Raw genomic sequence first — 15042 nt, forward strand, 5'->3', positions numbered from 1 at the left:
TTGTTTTAACTAGCTTGTTTGGTTTTGGGCTTTTTAGAAGCCTTATTTACGTTGGTCCATAGTCCCTTAAATAGGGCACTATGTGTAATAGAATTGCAGCACAGTAATAATATTTTTACTTCTCAGTTAACTCTCCAAACTTTTACAGAAGAGTAATATTATTTGTGTGGATCACATAATGAGTGTGTATAGGGAGATTTTCCCAACACTCATCACTACCATTATTAACTTACACAAGAGTATATACAAGGATAAGTCCGAAAAGAGAATCACACAAACTTGATAAAACAAATAATAGTAAATGGCTCTTGTCACGACAAAGCATATGAATAAAACATTGCCTAACTCAACATTTGTCATTGTACTCCATAATGGTATGGTAATTACCTGTGTCCACTTACCAATCCAATGTTGAATCAACTCAAGGATATCATTTGGATAAACAAAGTTTTTCACATAATATCCAAAGCAAAAAAGACAATAAAATAAGGTGTTGAGCTATTTTCAAGTAAGGATAAGAACTAAATATCCAATTTATAATAATTTGATCATAATATTATATAATGTGGATAAGGTAAATCATGAATAATCTCATTTGTATGACATCCGGTAGTAATAAACTGATACGAGTATGTATGCAGCAAGTATGAATGTCACAAATATGCATGCCAGGGGAGTGTTTATATGTTGCATTTCTAATGGCATTCTTTTGTTTGAGGTTTAATAGCTTTATTGGTCCCACCATTATGATTTTTTCAATTCCATTCCATTATCTTGAACTTTATCAATTTAATCTCATCTTTTTAGTCTCATCTTTCTTATAGAAAGGAGTTAATATAGTTCATTCTGTCAAATTAATGGTAACGACTTCATCACAATAACACATGGCATGAACGGTGAATGACACTTCATCAGTCAAAATTGACTTATTAATGAAACTAACACATGATGCGAACAATGGAGGCCCTCATGTCATTATAATAACATCTTGTCACATGAATTTGATAGAAGAAATTACATTTAACTTGTGTCTAAAAAAAGTGAGACTAAATTGAGAACATTAAAAATAGAGACAAAATTGTAAAAGTCATTACAATAATGGAAAAAAAAAGCTATTAAACCTTTGTTTGATGTCTTTATTATCCCTAAATTACCTTTCCAACCATGTTTGTTGGAGCCTATATTAGTTTGGTAAAATATAGAGTGCTCGTATAAAATGTGTTAAAAGAAATGCAATACATGTGTAATAATTTAAAAAAACTAAGATATACTTGTGTAATATCTGTAAGGCATAAGGGATACTCGTGTAATAGTTTCAATAATTAACGGAGTTAGAGTAGGGGTTATAATGAGTTTAGTCCAACAGGGTGCATGTTTAATTGCGGAAAACCTCGGGGTGTTTTAGTTAACTGAGGTTTGTATTTTATGTTTCCTGATATATCTATCATATGAAGTTAATATCAATTTCGGAATATTTAGTCTCTCCTTTCCCCCTATCAATTCCTAAAACCGTATAATTTGAACATTGACTTTCTCAATACTTTTGTAATTGTCATTACAAATAAAAAAGAGTAGATGAAATCTATTAGTACATAGGTCTACCTCGTACTAGTTCTATTGTGCATCAACAATGATGGGTTATAAGGTTCACTACTTCTATAAAAGAAAAATAATTCCTTATGCCATATGCTTATTTAAATAAGTGTTAGTGGTTTGAAACAAATGTAATTACTCACAAATACCAATTAAATATGGTATTAAAGTGGAACCAATAATATCGTTGAGAATACTTTTGTATGCACCAGTCTTGGATACACACCCAAAGTGAGTGTACATACAATGATGGGTTATAAACTTATAAGGTTTACTAGTGATATTAAAAAAAAAGGTTGATATACAAGTAGGCCCCTGAACTTTTAAAAGAATATTAGTTAAGTCCCTGCACAAAATATTGTAATTAAGTCCTTCGTGTTCTACAATATTGGGTTGTGCTATAGTTAGTTTATAGCGACCTAAAATAAATAACAATTTGTGGTTGTTTTATTAACTCCAGGAACAATTATAGATATTGTAGAAGATCAAGGATCGAATTACAAATTTTTAGTTCAGGGGCCTGCCCAATTAAAAGTTTCCAAGTTGTATTAAACAAAAATAATTGTCTTTCTCAGATCCTTAATTACATAGGTGTTAGTGGTTTGTATCTAATACTATCTCCCAAACACTGATTATGCTATCAAAGTGTAGCCAATACCATTGAGATATTCTTGCTTATACACAAGTCTGGGATATGCACCCTTAGTGAATGTTGGTCTCAAAGATAATCAGATTGCTATTCTGCTGTTAGTTCCCAAAGTTAGATGCCCCTCTAGAATATCATCCTGTGGGTGTAAATGGACGAGTCCTTGTTTCTTGAAATCTTATGGCCAACATTCCCTGCATCGTACAAAACCATAAATGAATGAATCTTCGCTGTTTCATTGTAGTGTTGCCATTTAATGCAGATGATTCTTATTATCTGGCTTGATAAATATTCATAACAAAGGCTTCCCATGCTCTTTTGCATAGAGATCAGTTTCTCAATTATCAATGCATCTCTGTCAATAGAATTCAGCTCAAGAATCAAGAAGTCAGCTTGTGTTTTCCTACCTTCCCCTCCCTCCCTCATTATATTCTCTCTCTCATTTTTTTCTTTTTTTCATTTTATGGGGGACATCATTGTTGGAAATTTAAGAGTATTAGAGACAGTTTTCAGATTCATGAAGAGTTACAATTATTCATGAAGAGTTACCATTCATGAAGGATTACAATTATTCATGAAGAAATGTAACTAATCAGAATCTGGTATCTCTTGGATTTGAAAGATGTCTGATCAACATCTATATAAAGGGATCATATGCTCTATTGAAAACAGAGATTTTAAGAGACTTGTGAGACTTTTTCTCTATATTCGGTAATTCTCTTAACACACAAATCAATTCCTGACAATCATATTCTTGTTTAATGTTAATACTAAGAGTGATTATTATCGTTGTATTTCTTCTTTGTATCTCAAAAGCGGATTTCATGATCTCCTTCACTCTTATAAGGGACGAAATATTGCTTTTAGGAAAGTGTGTATTTACGCCTAGAAGAATATATCAAGTCTACATTGTTATTCATCTTGTTTCCCTAAGTTCTTGGAAAATTGTTCCAACAATCATATCTTGTGTTCGTTTTACTCCTTTCCTTAAGTTGGGTTGGCAGTTAGCAGCACAGTTGTGGTGATCAGTATCAGGTTGTATTAGGATCAATAATTGACAATGTTTTTCACTCTTATCAGTTTTATCCACTCTAACTTGTTTTAAAACTCTGAAGTTTGCATCATTGTGGTACCCTGGCTTTAAATGGTTAATAAATTTAGTGGTAGGGTCATTTTTAAGAACGGTAGTATATATTGTAATTCATATATTTGATCTCTAATCAATGTCAAGGCAATTTTTTAGGTTTTATGTATACCTAAATCTTAAAATGAAGCTTGTGTTAAAGTTAGGCTAGGAAAGGTTTCTAACAGACATGACTTGACTGCTACATTCCAGTATAGTTATTCATTATAGTAAATTATCAGAGCCTCCTGACAGCTGAATCTAATATTGCATGTCACTGTCCTTCGCATATGTTTGTAGAAACAATTTGGTGTTCTTCTCTTGTCAACTAACTTTCAGTTTTTTTTCTGACAGGAAGAACCTGGAGGGCAGCGTGCCCTAATATTTGATCAAGGAAACAGAATATCTCAGGTTAGTCTATTCTATTCTGTGCTAAAGGAGAGTAGCAACACACTTATTACACTCTTTTCTATATATTCTCATTTTTATCGATTGAAATTCATGTGGGTCTCCCTAGTTTGAAAATAGGAAATGAGGCACGTGTTTAGTGAGACCCCAGGTGAATTTCACCCAATAAAGAGAGTGCATGAGAAGGGAAGTCTCAGAGAGGGTTGCAAGCATTTCTCTTTTATAGTATCTTTGTTGAAGCCTTGCCCTCTCGCCTAGTTGCAATCAGATGCACATGCCATTTTTTGAAGTCTTTTCTTTCGATCTTTATGTGCTTTACTTATTGTATTTCATAACCCATAAATTTTGTATTAAAAGATGATCTGTATAACGCCAGTTTCCAAACTTGATTTTCAGGGCATCAGCTGTGCTGATGTAGCTGATATATGTGTAAAGGCACTGCATGACACAACTGCAAGAAACAAAAGTTTTGATGTGAGTAAACCCTGTTTGGTTTCAAGATTGAACTTTGATCCTAAATGAAACTAAACCTCTTCAACCTTATCCTGTAGGTATGTTACGAGTATATTGCTGAAGATGGAAGGGAGCTTTATGAGCTGGTATGGGAAAAATGATTGATCACATTTTTCTTAAGAGAAAAAATATGATGAAAATAAACTGGTTACTTTTTGTGTCTGCTTAGGTTGCACACTTGCCCGACAAAGCAAATAACTACTTGACACCAGCACTTTCCGTCTTAGAGAAGAATACTTGATGATCCCTTGTTCAGACAAATACTTTGCAAAAGTAAGATTTCATAAATTTGCTACCTATGTTCTGCTTCTACATGACTTCCCTGATTTACTAAAGTAACTATTTTTTCTGTATATATATTCTTGTATAACCCAAAACGAGTTGAGAAATTAAATATATCTATAAATTCTAATGTAACTAATCTTAAATCTAAGATTCAATCAAATCATCTAATGCATTTTAAATGCTAGAATTAGATTTAAATGTTTTAATTGAGCTAGGTCTTACACTTAAAAGCAAGGGTTCATTAGTCAGTGATTAAGGAATCAACGCTTGAAGTCCTTAAACTTTTAACTCAAGGAATTTATTTAGAATGAGCGAAACACTTTCAATGAGGCTGGGTAATGCAGTAAAATACTTTAATCAGCAGAAGTACAATTAAAAAAGATAGGTGAAGTTGAATCTCAGCACGCTTACTTTGATAATTTCAATTTTATTTTCTTTCTACTTAACTCTTTCAATATAGCTTGTTCAACACCGTTTTGAACGTTTTATTGCAAGTGAGTGACTTTAGAATTGCTTGAGATTTTGAGGTTGCTATAAATAGTAAAGGAATCCATTTATATCAGAAAATACACTCTTGATTTACTATGGAAATGCTTCTTTTTAAAGTTCCTATAGAGTCTTCTGTGACAATCAATTTCTCATTCACTTTATTTGAACCAAGTCGTCTGAAAGGTAAAAACATATCAAAGTTGATAATCATGTCATTTGGAAATTAGTCATTTAAAATTTTATCAAATTGATTCAAGTCAAAAATCAACATCACATTCTTACTGAAAAAAAACCATTGTTTTACAAACATAGTACTTACGGAAAAGGAAAAAAAAATATACAAGACTAAGATTATTTTAAACTTTCTTCAATATTAATATCTTTTTCTAGTGTTATGTATTTTCTAATATTGATTATCGATTTTTATATAAAATATGATCATCATAGACGGAAACTATGACGACTAAAATAAGGAATGATTAAAATAAAAAGATGAGCTAACATCAAAACATCATAACTAACCTACACATCAATCATAATATAACAATTCACTCAAACCTTACATAATCATGTGTTTCATAATATCATATAATTACACCGATTGTTTCATAATCATACAAAACATGTTATCACCACAAATACAACCATGTGATATCAATGTTAAGAAACTAAATTGTAACTCTTGCATGCAACTTATCAATACAGGTGTCACTTCTCATTAGTTTCTTTGAAAACTCAAGCAAAGTATACATGTATCACCCTCCACTAAGTATACATCTGATACAACTACATCACTTTTTGCTAAGTTATCATTCACAAATACATTTACATTTTCAAATAAACACATATTGACATGTCATCACAATCGTACTAAATAACATTCATTCCATAATTTAGACTCATAAAATAATACATCACATACGAACAATAAAACAAAAAAGAAAATAAGTAACAAGAAAAAAAAATAAGGTAAGCTTCCCATTCATCATCTTATTCTTTGCTTCTTCGTTCTTTCCTTGATTTGCATTTATTTCTATTAAAAATGTTACCCTAAAATAAAAGTCCAATATCTTTAAAAAAAATACTATATTTTATTGTCATTTATTATTTTCTAACAAAAATATATAACAATACATAAGAACATGTATAATTATTTTACAATCAAAAACAATGACTTCGTGTATAAATTATTAATTAATTTATTATAAATAACGAAAACTTGATATAAATAAACAATTTTTGTCCTCTATTTGTTATATATCGTGGTTTAATTATGATTACTAAATAAGTTATATTTTCAAGAATTTTTAATTTGTAATAATATGACAATATTCATAAATATCAAAAAAATATCTAATAATATTTTCTCTAATCAAATATTTTTTTTGTATAAAATCTTATCTCTTAAAAAAACTTTTAAAATAAAATATATCTTTTAAATTATAACTAGGAAACTTATTCACTTTTTACTTATTTTTCTAATTATGAAAATTTATATAATTTCACATATTTTATTATTTTGGTTTTGGAGTTAATAGTGTCATTGTTGGTAGTTGGACTGTTACATCTCTCTTCCGCAAGACAAACATACGGAATCACAACAAAACGAAAACCTAAGGTCTGCCAGGAATTCAAGATTTCTCCTCAACCATTCTTCATTTTACTGTTCATAAATATGTTTTGATTTAGAATAAACACCCATTTTGTTTTTATGGATTATTTTATAATCTAATGAGATGTTTTTTTTTATTGTACTTCTCTAAACTTCACTTTTAATAGTGTTTACTTAACCTATCTGCTTAGAAACAGAACAAATATCACATAATTAATTAATAGACTAATTTTTACGTGATTAAGTTATTAACAAACTCTAATGCAATCAAAAACTTACTAGATAAAACAGACTAATGTTATCAGAACTTTTTCAGGGACTTATACTACGACTATTCATATCTTGTAGGAAACAAAAAAATGTTTGCTCAAGTAATTATATATATATATATATATATATATATATATATATATATATATATATATATATATATATATATGAAAATAAGGTTCATCGGAAATTATAGTAGTTAATAAGGATTTTGTTGTGATCAGTTAACCTAAATATAGTTGCAGTTCACATTCTATGAATCAGTTAACAACGTGTCATGGGTTCATTAAAACTCATGCAACTAAAACTACCTTCATCTAATCTGTAAATTGATGTGGATAGCATAAAATTTCTCAAATTAATACGTGGTTACAAGGAAATATATATTTGGCAAAAACAAACAAATCAAATTACAGTCCATTTCTACAAGATATGATTGTAGTAATGGATTGAAAATAGCAGGTTTTATCATGAGTGTAGTAATATTACATCGCACGCATGAATGAAGAAGCCCGTGGTGTGTTCACGAAGGCAAGCAACTCCTCATCTGCCTCGAACTTTGCCATGTCCTCCACCTTTAAGCTAACATAAGCCTCTATGCCGCCGCCATTCTTTGCGTCTATAAGCACAACCAGATTTTTGAAACTTAAAGCGGGTGAACCTACCCATGTTGGTTTTCCCCATCCAAAATCAGAGTCGTACAAAGGAAACCTACACAAACTAGTAATACTAAACGAGACTAGTTCCCCCTTCTCAAGCACTCTAAATGAAATATCCTTCAGGAAATTAGAATGCTCGTTTCCATCTTGGAGTTTTCTCACATAATCTTTGTCAATCTTCTTTATCTGATCCCTTACCTGTTTCGCTAGATCAAGATCATGACACTCCTCTTCGGTGTTAAAAGACGAAGTTGTCATAGTGATTCGGTAGTAGTTGCCAAAGGAGTCGGGAGGAAGTGGTGGTTCCATCTTTGGACGCAGGTTCACTGCGTGAATCACAGCATATGTTCTCTGAGGAAGAGATTGCTTTCTAGTGACAGCCACATAGCGACTCCAGATGAAAACAGATAAGGCCTCGACTCGAGTAGCACCTGCTGCATATCTTGCTCTAAGATTTTCAACAACAGAACCGTCAAACACAAACATCTTGCAGATGATGTTCTCCTTCACGATGCCACTTCGAGGGTCAAACCCAGATATATTTTTCGGTGGAAAGAGCTTAGCTGAAATAAACTGTGGATTTGGCAACACACTTTCCTCCCTAGCAATGGCTGCCCAACAATTGAGGAACGTGAAAAATGACAGTCCGTCTGCGATCTGGTGTGAAAGGCAAGCTCCGATTGCGATGCCACCGCAATCAAAAACATTAAGTTGAACACCAAATGTGATGTTGGTGACATCATGTAGTAGAAATGGAACCAAACGGTTGAGTTCTCCCGGAACTGGTTTGCTAATAACGTCTACAACTTTGCACTTCACTCTTGCTTCTAAGTAGGGAACACCCTCGTCGTAGCATTCTATAAAAGTACTGTTGCCGTTGAGTCGCCCGGCAAGCGGGTAGAAATGGGTTAAAACATCAGACAAAGATTTCTTGAGCTTTTCGGAAATGGTGGTTCTGTTGAATTGAGTGATACCGTCGCAAGAGTAAAAGAGAACTATAGGATTATATACCATGGGAGAAACTTGATCGAGAAAAGAGAGTTGGTAATGACGAACATGGTCCTCGGTTGGAGAAGAGGGTTTGATGATTTCTTTGGAGATTACCTCCACTTCTAACATCATTATTTTTTTGCAATTGTGAAACAATCTGCTGCAGCGCCTGGAATTATGTCTTTTGTGTTGATGGATTGCTTTTGGTACTAGATATTAGAGCCGTCAAAATGGGTCACAACCCGTGAGTCAACCCGGCCCGTCACGGGTTCGGGCTGGGTTGGGTTTGAAAAATACAATCCACTTACATGCGGGTCAGATTTCAACCCGGCTCATTTAGATCCGGCTCATGCGGGTTGAACCCGTGGTGAGCCGGGTTGGCCCACCAACCCACCTACCTAATTTTATTTTTTTAATTTATTATTTTATTTATGAAACCCTAAAAAATAAAATACTTTCTTCACTCACTGTGTATACCAAAAAAGTAACCTCTGATCTCACAAATCACTCTCACGGTACTTGCTCTCATTTGACGATGCTCACTTCACTGGAATTCTTCAAGGAGCAGGTAAAACATCCTTTCTTTTTTCTTCTTTTTTCTCCACATTTTTGTTTTCTCACTTCTCTTTCTCTTTTTTTTTTTCAAAAACCCTGTAATGACAAAAATAGGGGTTTGCAAATTTGTTTTTTGTTCTGGGGATTTGAAGACATGAAATGATTTTTTCATATTGTGACATGCTTGTATCAGATTTTGTTCATTTTATTTAAACAATTTGAGTATATATTATTTGAACAAGCTCTTTTTGATATCTTTGAATTTGGGAAATTATGTTACCGATTAAACTATTAATTTTTTGTTGATGTTGTTGAGTATTGGTTCTTTCTTTTTACTAATATTTTTTTATTGATCATCGGAATTGTTTTGATATTAAAAAAATCTTTATTAGTGAATTTGGAGACACATCAAGAACAAGGGTCAAGGGTTACAACAAGAACAAAAAATGATGAATATATAAGAAACTTATTTGTATGTTTCTGAAAATTGTTTAAATTTAAATTACAAAAAGTTTGTATTTTTTTTATTTTAAAAAATGTAATTAAATGGGTTAGTGAGCCAACCCGTTTACCCACCAACCCGTGGTGGGTTGAGCCGGGTTGAAGTTTTTCTGGCTCGCTAATAAATGAGCCGGGTTGGGTTAGGTCACTAAGTGACCAACCCGTGATGGGCCGGACCGGGTCGAGTCGGGTTACCCGTTTTGACAGCTCTACTAGATATACTGAACTCAAGCGGCGTATGAACACAAGTTCAGAAACTCTTTGATTGAGTTGTGTGGTTTCGGTGCTTAATTGCAGTTTTTATATATATTGGCAACAAAATCATGGTTTTTGTTCATGTTCTTTTTTTGGTTTTCTAACTTTCTTGTAAGCTTTATATTGAACAAAGTATTTGCATTATTGTTGAGTACTATATTAGACTTGACTAGTTTGATAAAAAAAAACTTTCCTCTCAGTCGTGATATACTGGGTATGTTTCCTAGATTTCCACTTCTTTTTCAATCAACTGGCAAACTTTCACTCTAGTCCTAATATCCTCATCATGTGTATAAACCCTTTTCCTAATATCCCAAACCTTGACTAAGTCCTACACATTCCCTTAAGCATTTGTCTATATAAAAAATTAACATTCATTATGACATGCCAACCGATTGTAATTTTCATACAATGCTGCTTAACAAAATGAGGGAAAAGCTTTGGATCCTTGACATCTAAATTTACTGTTTCCTTTGGAAATCGACAACAATCAGTTGCTATTTATCTATAATTATCCAAATAATCCGAATACCCATAAAAGGTACAAACATGCCCCCATCACAGTTAGACCATAAATTGAGAGTTTGCCTGCTTCATAAATAATAATAAACTAACTAGCAAACCAATAATGAGTCTGAAAGATGACATTCTCAAAGGATCAATTTCAATGTTTTATAATTAAGTAGCTAGAGAATTAATCACTGTGATGACTATATATTACAAGAGAATTTATTGTAACTTTCTCAAGCCAAATGGCTATTGTACACGTCATTGTTTTATTGGTGGTTGAATACCTGCTATGAGCTTAATATATTGTTTCGTGCAAAAATGTAGTATAAATGGTCACAAGAATATATATATATATATATATATATATATATATATATATATATAACATTTTTTCCCTTAATTGGCCATCACTTATTAACTCTTTTTTTTTTTAAATATTAATAACTAATGCAATAAAAAGAGATGTCATCTCAACTTACCTTTCCCTTGGTCATGTGAGAAGCGACTACACATTTAGATTGACTCCACTTTCTGAACTGTCTAAGAATAACCATGTGTTCTAACGAAGTAATCCACATCTTATTTATTGAACGTGATAAGAAAATCCTTTAGTGTAGAGCAGACATAATATAACCAAGGAATGCATATATAGCGCGCTTGTGCAGTTTAATAATAATTTGACACAACAACGTAAAAGGTCTTATCTCACTAAATAAAAATGACTACATAAATCACACGATGTAATTCTGTTCTATCACATACCAAACATGGGAGATATGAATCATTTGGCTATTTTGTTAAGAAATTGAGCGACTGCATTTTACTAAACCTGTTTAACAATGGCCTTAACTAAAATATAATCAAAATTTTGGCGTCGTTAAGGTGAGGCAAATTTAGAGGTCTAGTCAACGATAAGCAAAGTAAACTATCTATCTCCAAATTTATCTATTACAACTTACAAAATATCAAAAGGGCAAAAATATTCAAAATTTCTGATCAATCAATTTTTCCTGTTCTATCAAATGTCCTCGTCAGTATTGACCTCCCTTTTCATTCGTCTTTTCATTCGTAGAATGAAACAATAGAAACCGTTTTTTCCAAGGTGCATCCTTCTGTTGCTCCAACCATGACAAAAAAGCACTATCCAGCAAGCAGAAGAAGTTTACGTAGAGAAGCTGGTACTTCACAGGAACATACCAAAAATTAAAAACCTGCACAACTGGCCACACGCCACCTTCTAAAATCAGGGCTGGGACATAATTCCTCTTCAAGTCTTCCTTCACTTGAGGAAGATTCTTTCCAGCACATAATCCCATGTAAGTAAAGAAGACAAACAAATGGACGGGACCAAAAATTATGCCATCCATTGCCACTTTGGTGGCCACAGATCTCACAGACTTTGGCGTTAGTTGAAGCTTATACCTTATGAACTTGTCCAAGCCTTCATACCTACAAGACATGAAAGTTGGTTCCATGTAACTACAACTCCTTTAGCAGCAGGAACTATAAGTTGGCCACTAATTATTTTCAGAACAAGTCCGTAAGCTTGTTAGTCAAATAAATGTCACACTCATCAGTCTAAAAATCCCAAATCAATCAACTTGAAACCTAGCTCAATGCATTCCCCACCCAACGTCTTCTGAAATTACAACCACCTTTGAACAAAAGTTACAAATATCCAATCCATGTGAACTTAAGATCCAACAGAGTTCACATGCTCTCACTTTCTTTCAGACGAAAAGATCTTGACTCTCTATAACTAGATGGAATCCATTGGGTTCAATTGCATTCCAGTGAACATTTAGAAATCATAAAAAATACTTATTATGTAGATGCATGATATGGTCAGAAAATACTTAAAATGATATGCACATGATTAAAAACTGTTGTCCCTATTTAGGAAGGTACCTGTCATATATGTTTAACCCCTTGTTTATAACCTTTTAATTCACTTCATAACTATCCTTGCCTTAGATGTCCCAAAAGAAAATTCCCAAGTAATTTTAACAATTGAAAAGGCCTTTGTGGCAGCTATGCAACCAATATTTTAGGCAAACTAACCATGCCTAGCCTCCAATTCCGAGAAGAACCTACCACCGACTGAGTGCTACCATCCCTGATTCACATCCCACCAATTATCACATCAGAATGCATGCAAGAGCAACTAGTAGTTGCTTCAGTGACGCACGTTATAGATTCACTGATGGGGATCAAAACACAGCATAAACATTTACAGACAGAGGGAACTCCTAAATCTTAAGCACTTGTTGCAGAAAAACCATAAGAGTCCTTGGCGCCATGTCTAAAAAATTGGATGAAATCTCCTGTTGTAACAAACTAATTTACAAAGTCCCAGTCCGACATAAAAGATCATACTTGTTCCATTACTTCACAAATTTAAATCTATCTCACTGATAAGATACCTAAGACTTTCTTTGATGGTGAATTGCATGATTACTTACAGCAAAAACAATGCCATATAAAGACATGATTTGATAAGTAGGCAGTACTGAAAAACCGGTAAATAAACTGAACAAAATACGATTCACATACCAGAAGTGTCCAACTGGTCCAACAAAGCCAAATCCAAACATACTTGTAACAGCCAAGCGGTTCCAGTTGACAGTAAACTTAGCATCGCAATCCTACCAAATCCACATATAATTTTTGATAGACAAGAAACCTTATCATTATTAATCAATAAATTAAAACTATCCAAGTTCAACCAAAACAATGCACAAGCCATCTTAACTTTCCAACAAGGCGTATTCAAGAAACCACCAAGAGATGTATCAAAAATCAAAATAAACAAAGCAAGAAATAAAAATGGAGATGTGTACTACTTAAAACGAAAGATTCTTTAGGTATTAATGGTATATATAGTTTCATTATCAGCTTCCATCTTCCATCAAAAATACCAATAAAAAATAGTTTCCTTGAGAAATGAAAGCCATGTTAGTTAAAACAGAAGGAATGGGGAATCAAAAACCATGTTAACACTTCAACACTGCTGAATTTTAGTATATGTAAACATAACAACAATCCTAGAGTCAGAAGGCGCTGCTTGGACAGAATATTGAAGGAGCAAGAACGCATTAGTCAATAAAGAGTAGACGAGGGAGATGCGAGATTGATTGAAATATTACAGCGATAAGAAGAGATATAAAAGTGTCCTAATATGAGAAAGGCAAATGGGTTCTTACAGAAAGTTGGAGTCGCTTTTTTGTAGCTGCATGAGTAATGTACTGAGCACTGAGGTCCCCAACACCCCAGAGGATGGCAGAACTCACGGCTTGGGTCTTCACGGGATGAACAGAAAGGCAATTCTGGTACCACTTCCACACATTCAACATCCTCTGTTTTCCGATGAGGGATACCAGGTCGTAGCAAGTACCGAAACAAACCAGTTTCGTTTATAAGAAGACACTATATTGTGGGCTTTTACTTTCTACACTTCCACAATTTCTTCGCTCACCCCCTAAACCATTTTACCATCGTATATGAAACTAACTTTTGGATAATATGTTCTGAAAATCTTTTGGAAAAAGATTTCTTGAATAATAATCTCAGAAAAAAATTTTGAAGCAGAATTTTTAAAATATATTTTAGAATAAGTTATAACTTCTGGAACAAACTTTTTAGAAACACATAATGTTTTCTTCTTTATCACAGCAACGGCGACTATAAAAACGCAGACAAGCGACGACAATAATAGAGTGGCGAAAAGTGTTTTAATATATATATATATATATATATATATATATATATATATATATATTTTGTTATTGTAAAGATGCAGTTAATATTTTGATATAAAAAATTATTAAATCATCAAATCAATTAAAATACTTTTAGTTATTCATCTTTGATTTTATACGGTTTTTTTCTCTCAATTCAAATATCCTTTTGACTGTGTTTCTTTTATTTATTTATTTCCTTTTTCATTCTCTATCTAATCCAAAAGCTAGGCTACTCCATACATAAAAAATATCTTAATTAACATATTTACTCTTTTTCTTCTTTAACTCAGAGTATAAAAAATAGTAAATAAATTTTATGCCTAAACATTTCGTGATTAATTTAAAATTATATTTAAAATACATATTTCAAAAAATATGAATCATGTTATATTCTGAATTATACAATTAAAATATTGTTTTGAATTAAAAATATTATTTCAACATATTCAATTCAGAATATTTTTCCAGATTACTTAATAAGATAATATTGTTGATTGTTTAGTTCTATATGAAATTTTATATTATATTCTAGAGTAAGTAATCCTCTTATAGATTTTATAATCTCAGCCAAATAACGTAATAGATTGTAATTTCAAATATATTTTTATATTTGAAAAACAAAGGAGGCGAAAAAAAAAACAAAGGAGGCGAAGTAAGAAAAAACCTACATTTTGGTTGATTCATCTACCATTAAAATGAGTTAGTTAAGCAAAGCAAACAGTTATTATTCAAAAATTAAGCCTTTTTTCAATGACAAGATTTGATTAATTGATAAGAAAACAAGTGAGATATAGAAATAAAATTGAAAAAATCTGAAAGGTGGGTTTCCTGCCAATAGAATACGTGGTAAATTTTGATCCTGCCAAAAGAGTGCTGGCGTGGCCTAATCCACT

At 32.4% G+C, this 15042-nt stretch overlaps 3 protein-coding genes across 3 annotated transcripts in view; 1 reads left to right on the forward strand and 2 right to left on the reverse strand.

The window, feature by feature from the left end:
- LOC106779107 overlaps positions 1-4937 on the forward strand; it is a 29743-nt gene extending 24806 nt beyond the window's left edge. The window contains exons 10-13 of the mRNA XM_014667153.2: positions 3717-3773; positions 4167-4244; positions 4322-4369; positions 4453-4937. Of these exons, the coding sequence (XP_014522639.1) occupies positions 3717-3773; positions 4167-4244; positions 4322-4369; positions 4453-4524 (255 nt within the window). The 3' untranslated portion in view covers positions 4525-4937. The remainder of the gene's footprint in view (positions 1-3716; positions 3774-4166; positions 4245-4321; positions 4370-4452) is intronic.
- Positions 4938-7273: 2336 nt separating this feature from the next.
- Positions 7274-8884, reverse strand: LOC106779097 (salutaridinol 7-O-acetyltransferase). The gene has a single exon (XM_014667142.2). The coding sequence runs from the start codon at positions 8718-8720 to the stop codon at positions 7425-7427; it is 1296 nt and encodes a 431-aa protein (XP_014522628.1). The 5' UTR covers positions 8721-8884; the 3' UTR covers positions 7274-7424.
- A 2382-nt stretch (positions 8885-11266) lies between these two features.
- On the reverse strand, positions 11267-13838 carry LOC106779102 (protein Mpv17). Its single transcript, XM_014667150.2, has 3 exons — positions 13613-13838; positions 12963-13054; positions 11267-11858 (listed from the first exon to the last, which is right to left on the reverse strand). Exons 1-3 carry the CDS (start codon positions 13760-13762, stop codon positions 11441-11443), a joined length of 660 nt encoding a protein of 219 aa, XP_014522636.1. The 5' UTR covers positions 13763-13838; the 3' UTR covers positions 11267-11440.
- Positions 13839-15042: the final 1204 nt, after the last annotated feature.

This window comes from Vigna radiata, unplaced genomic scaffold (assembly GCF_000741045.1).
Source record: "Vigna radiata var. radiata cultivar VC1973A unplaced genomic scaffold, Vradiata_ver6 scaffold_421, whole genome shotgun sequence".
Lineage (NCBI taxonomy): Eukaryota > Viridiplantae > Streptophyta > Magnoliopsida > Fabales > Fabaceae > Vigna > Vigna radiata.

Bases quoted from the DNA above. Each gene is read 5' to 3' on its own strand.
- LOC106779097 (XM_014667142.2), bottom strand. From the start codon at position 8,720: ATGATGTTAGAAGTGGAGGTAATCTCCAAAGAAATCATCAAACCCTCT.
- LOC106779102 (XM_014667150.2), bottom strand. From the start codon at position 13,762: ATGTTGAATGTGTGGAAGTGGTACCAGAATTGCCTTTCTGTTCATCCC. The intron at 13,055-13,612 runs GTAAGAACCCAT...TGGATTTGGTAG, and splicing joins AAAAGCGACTCCAACTTTCT to GATTGCGATGCTAAGTTTAC. The intron at 11,859-12,962 runs GTATGTGAATCG...CATGTCTTGTAG, and splicing joins GGACCAGTTGGACACTTCTG to GTATGAAGGCTTGGACAAGT.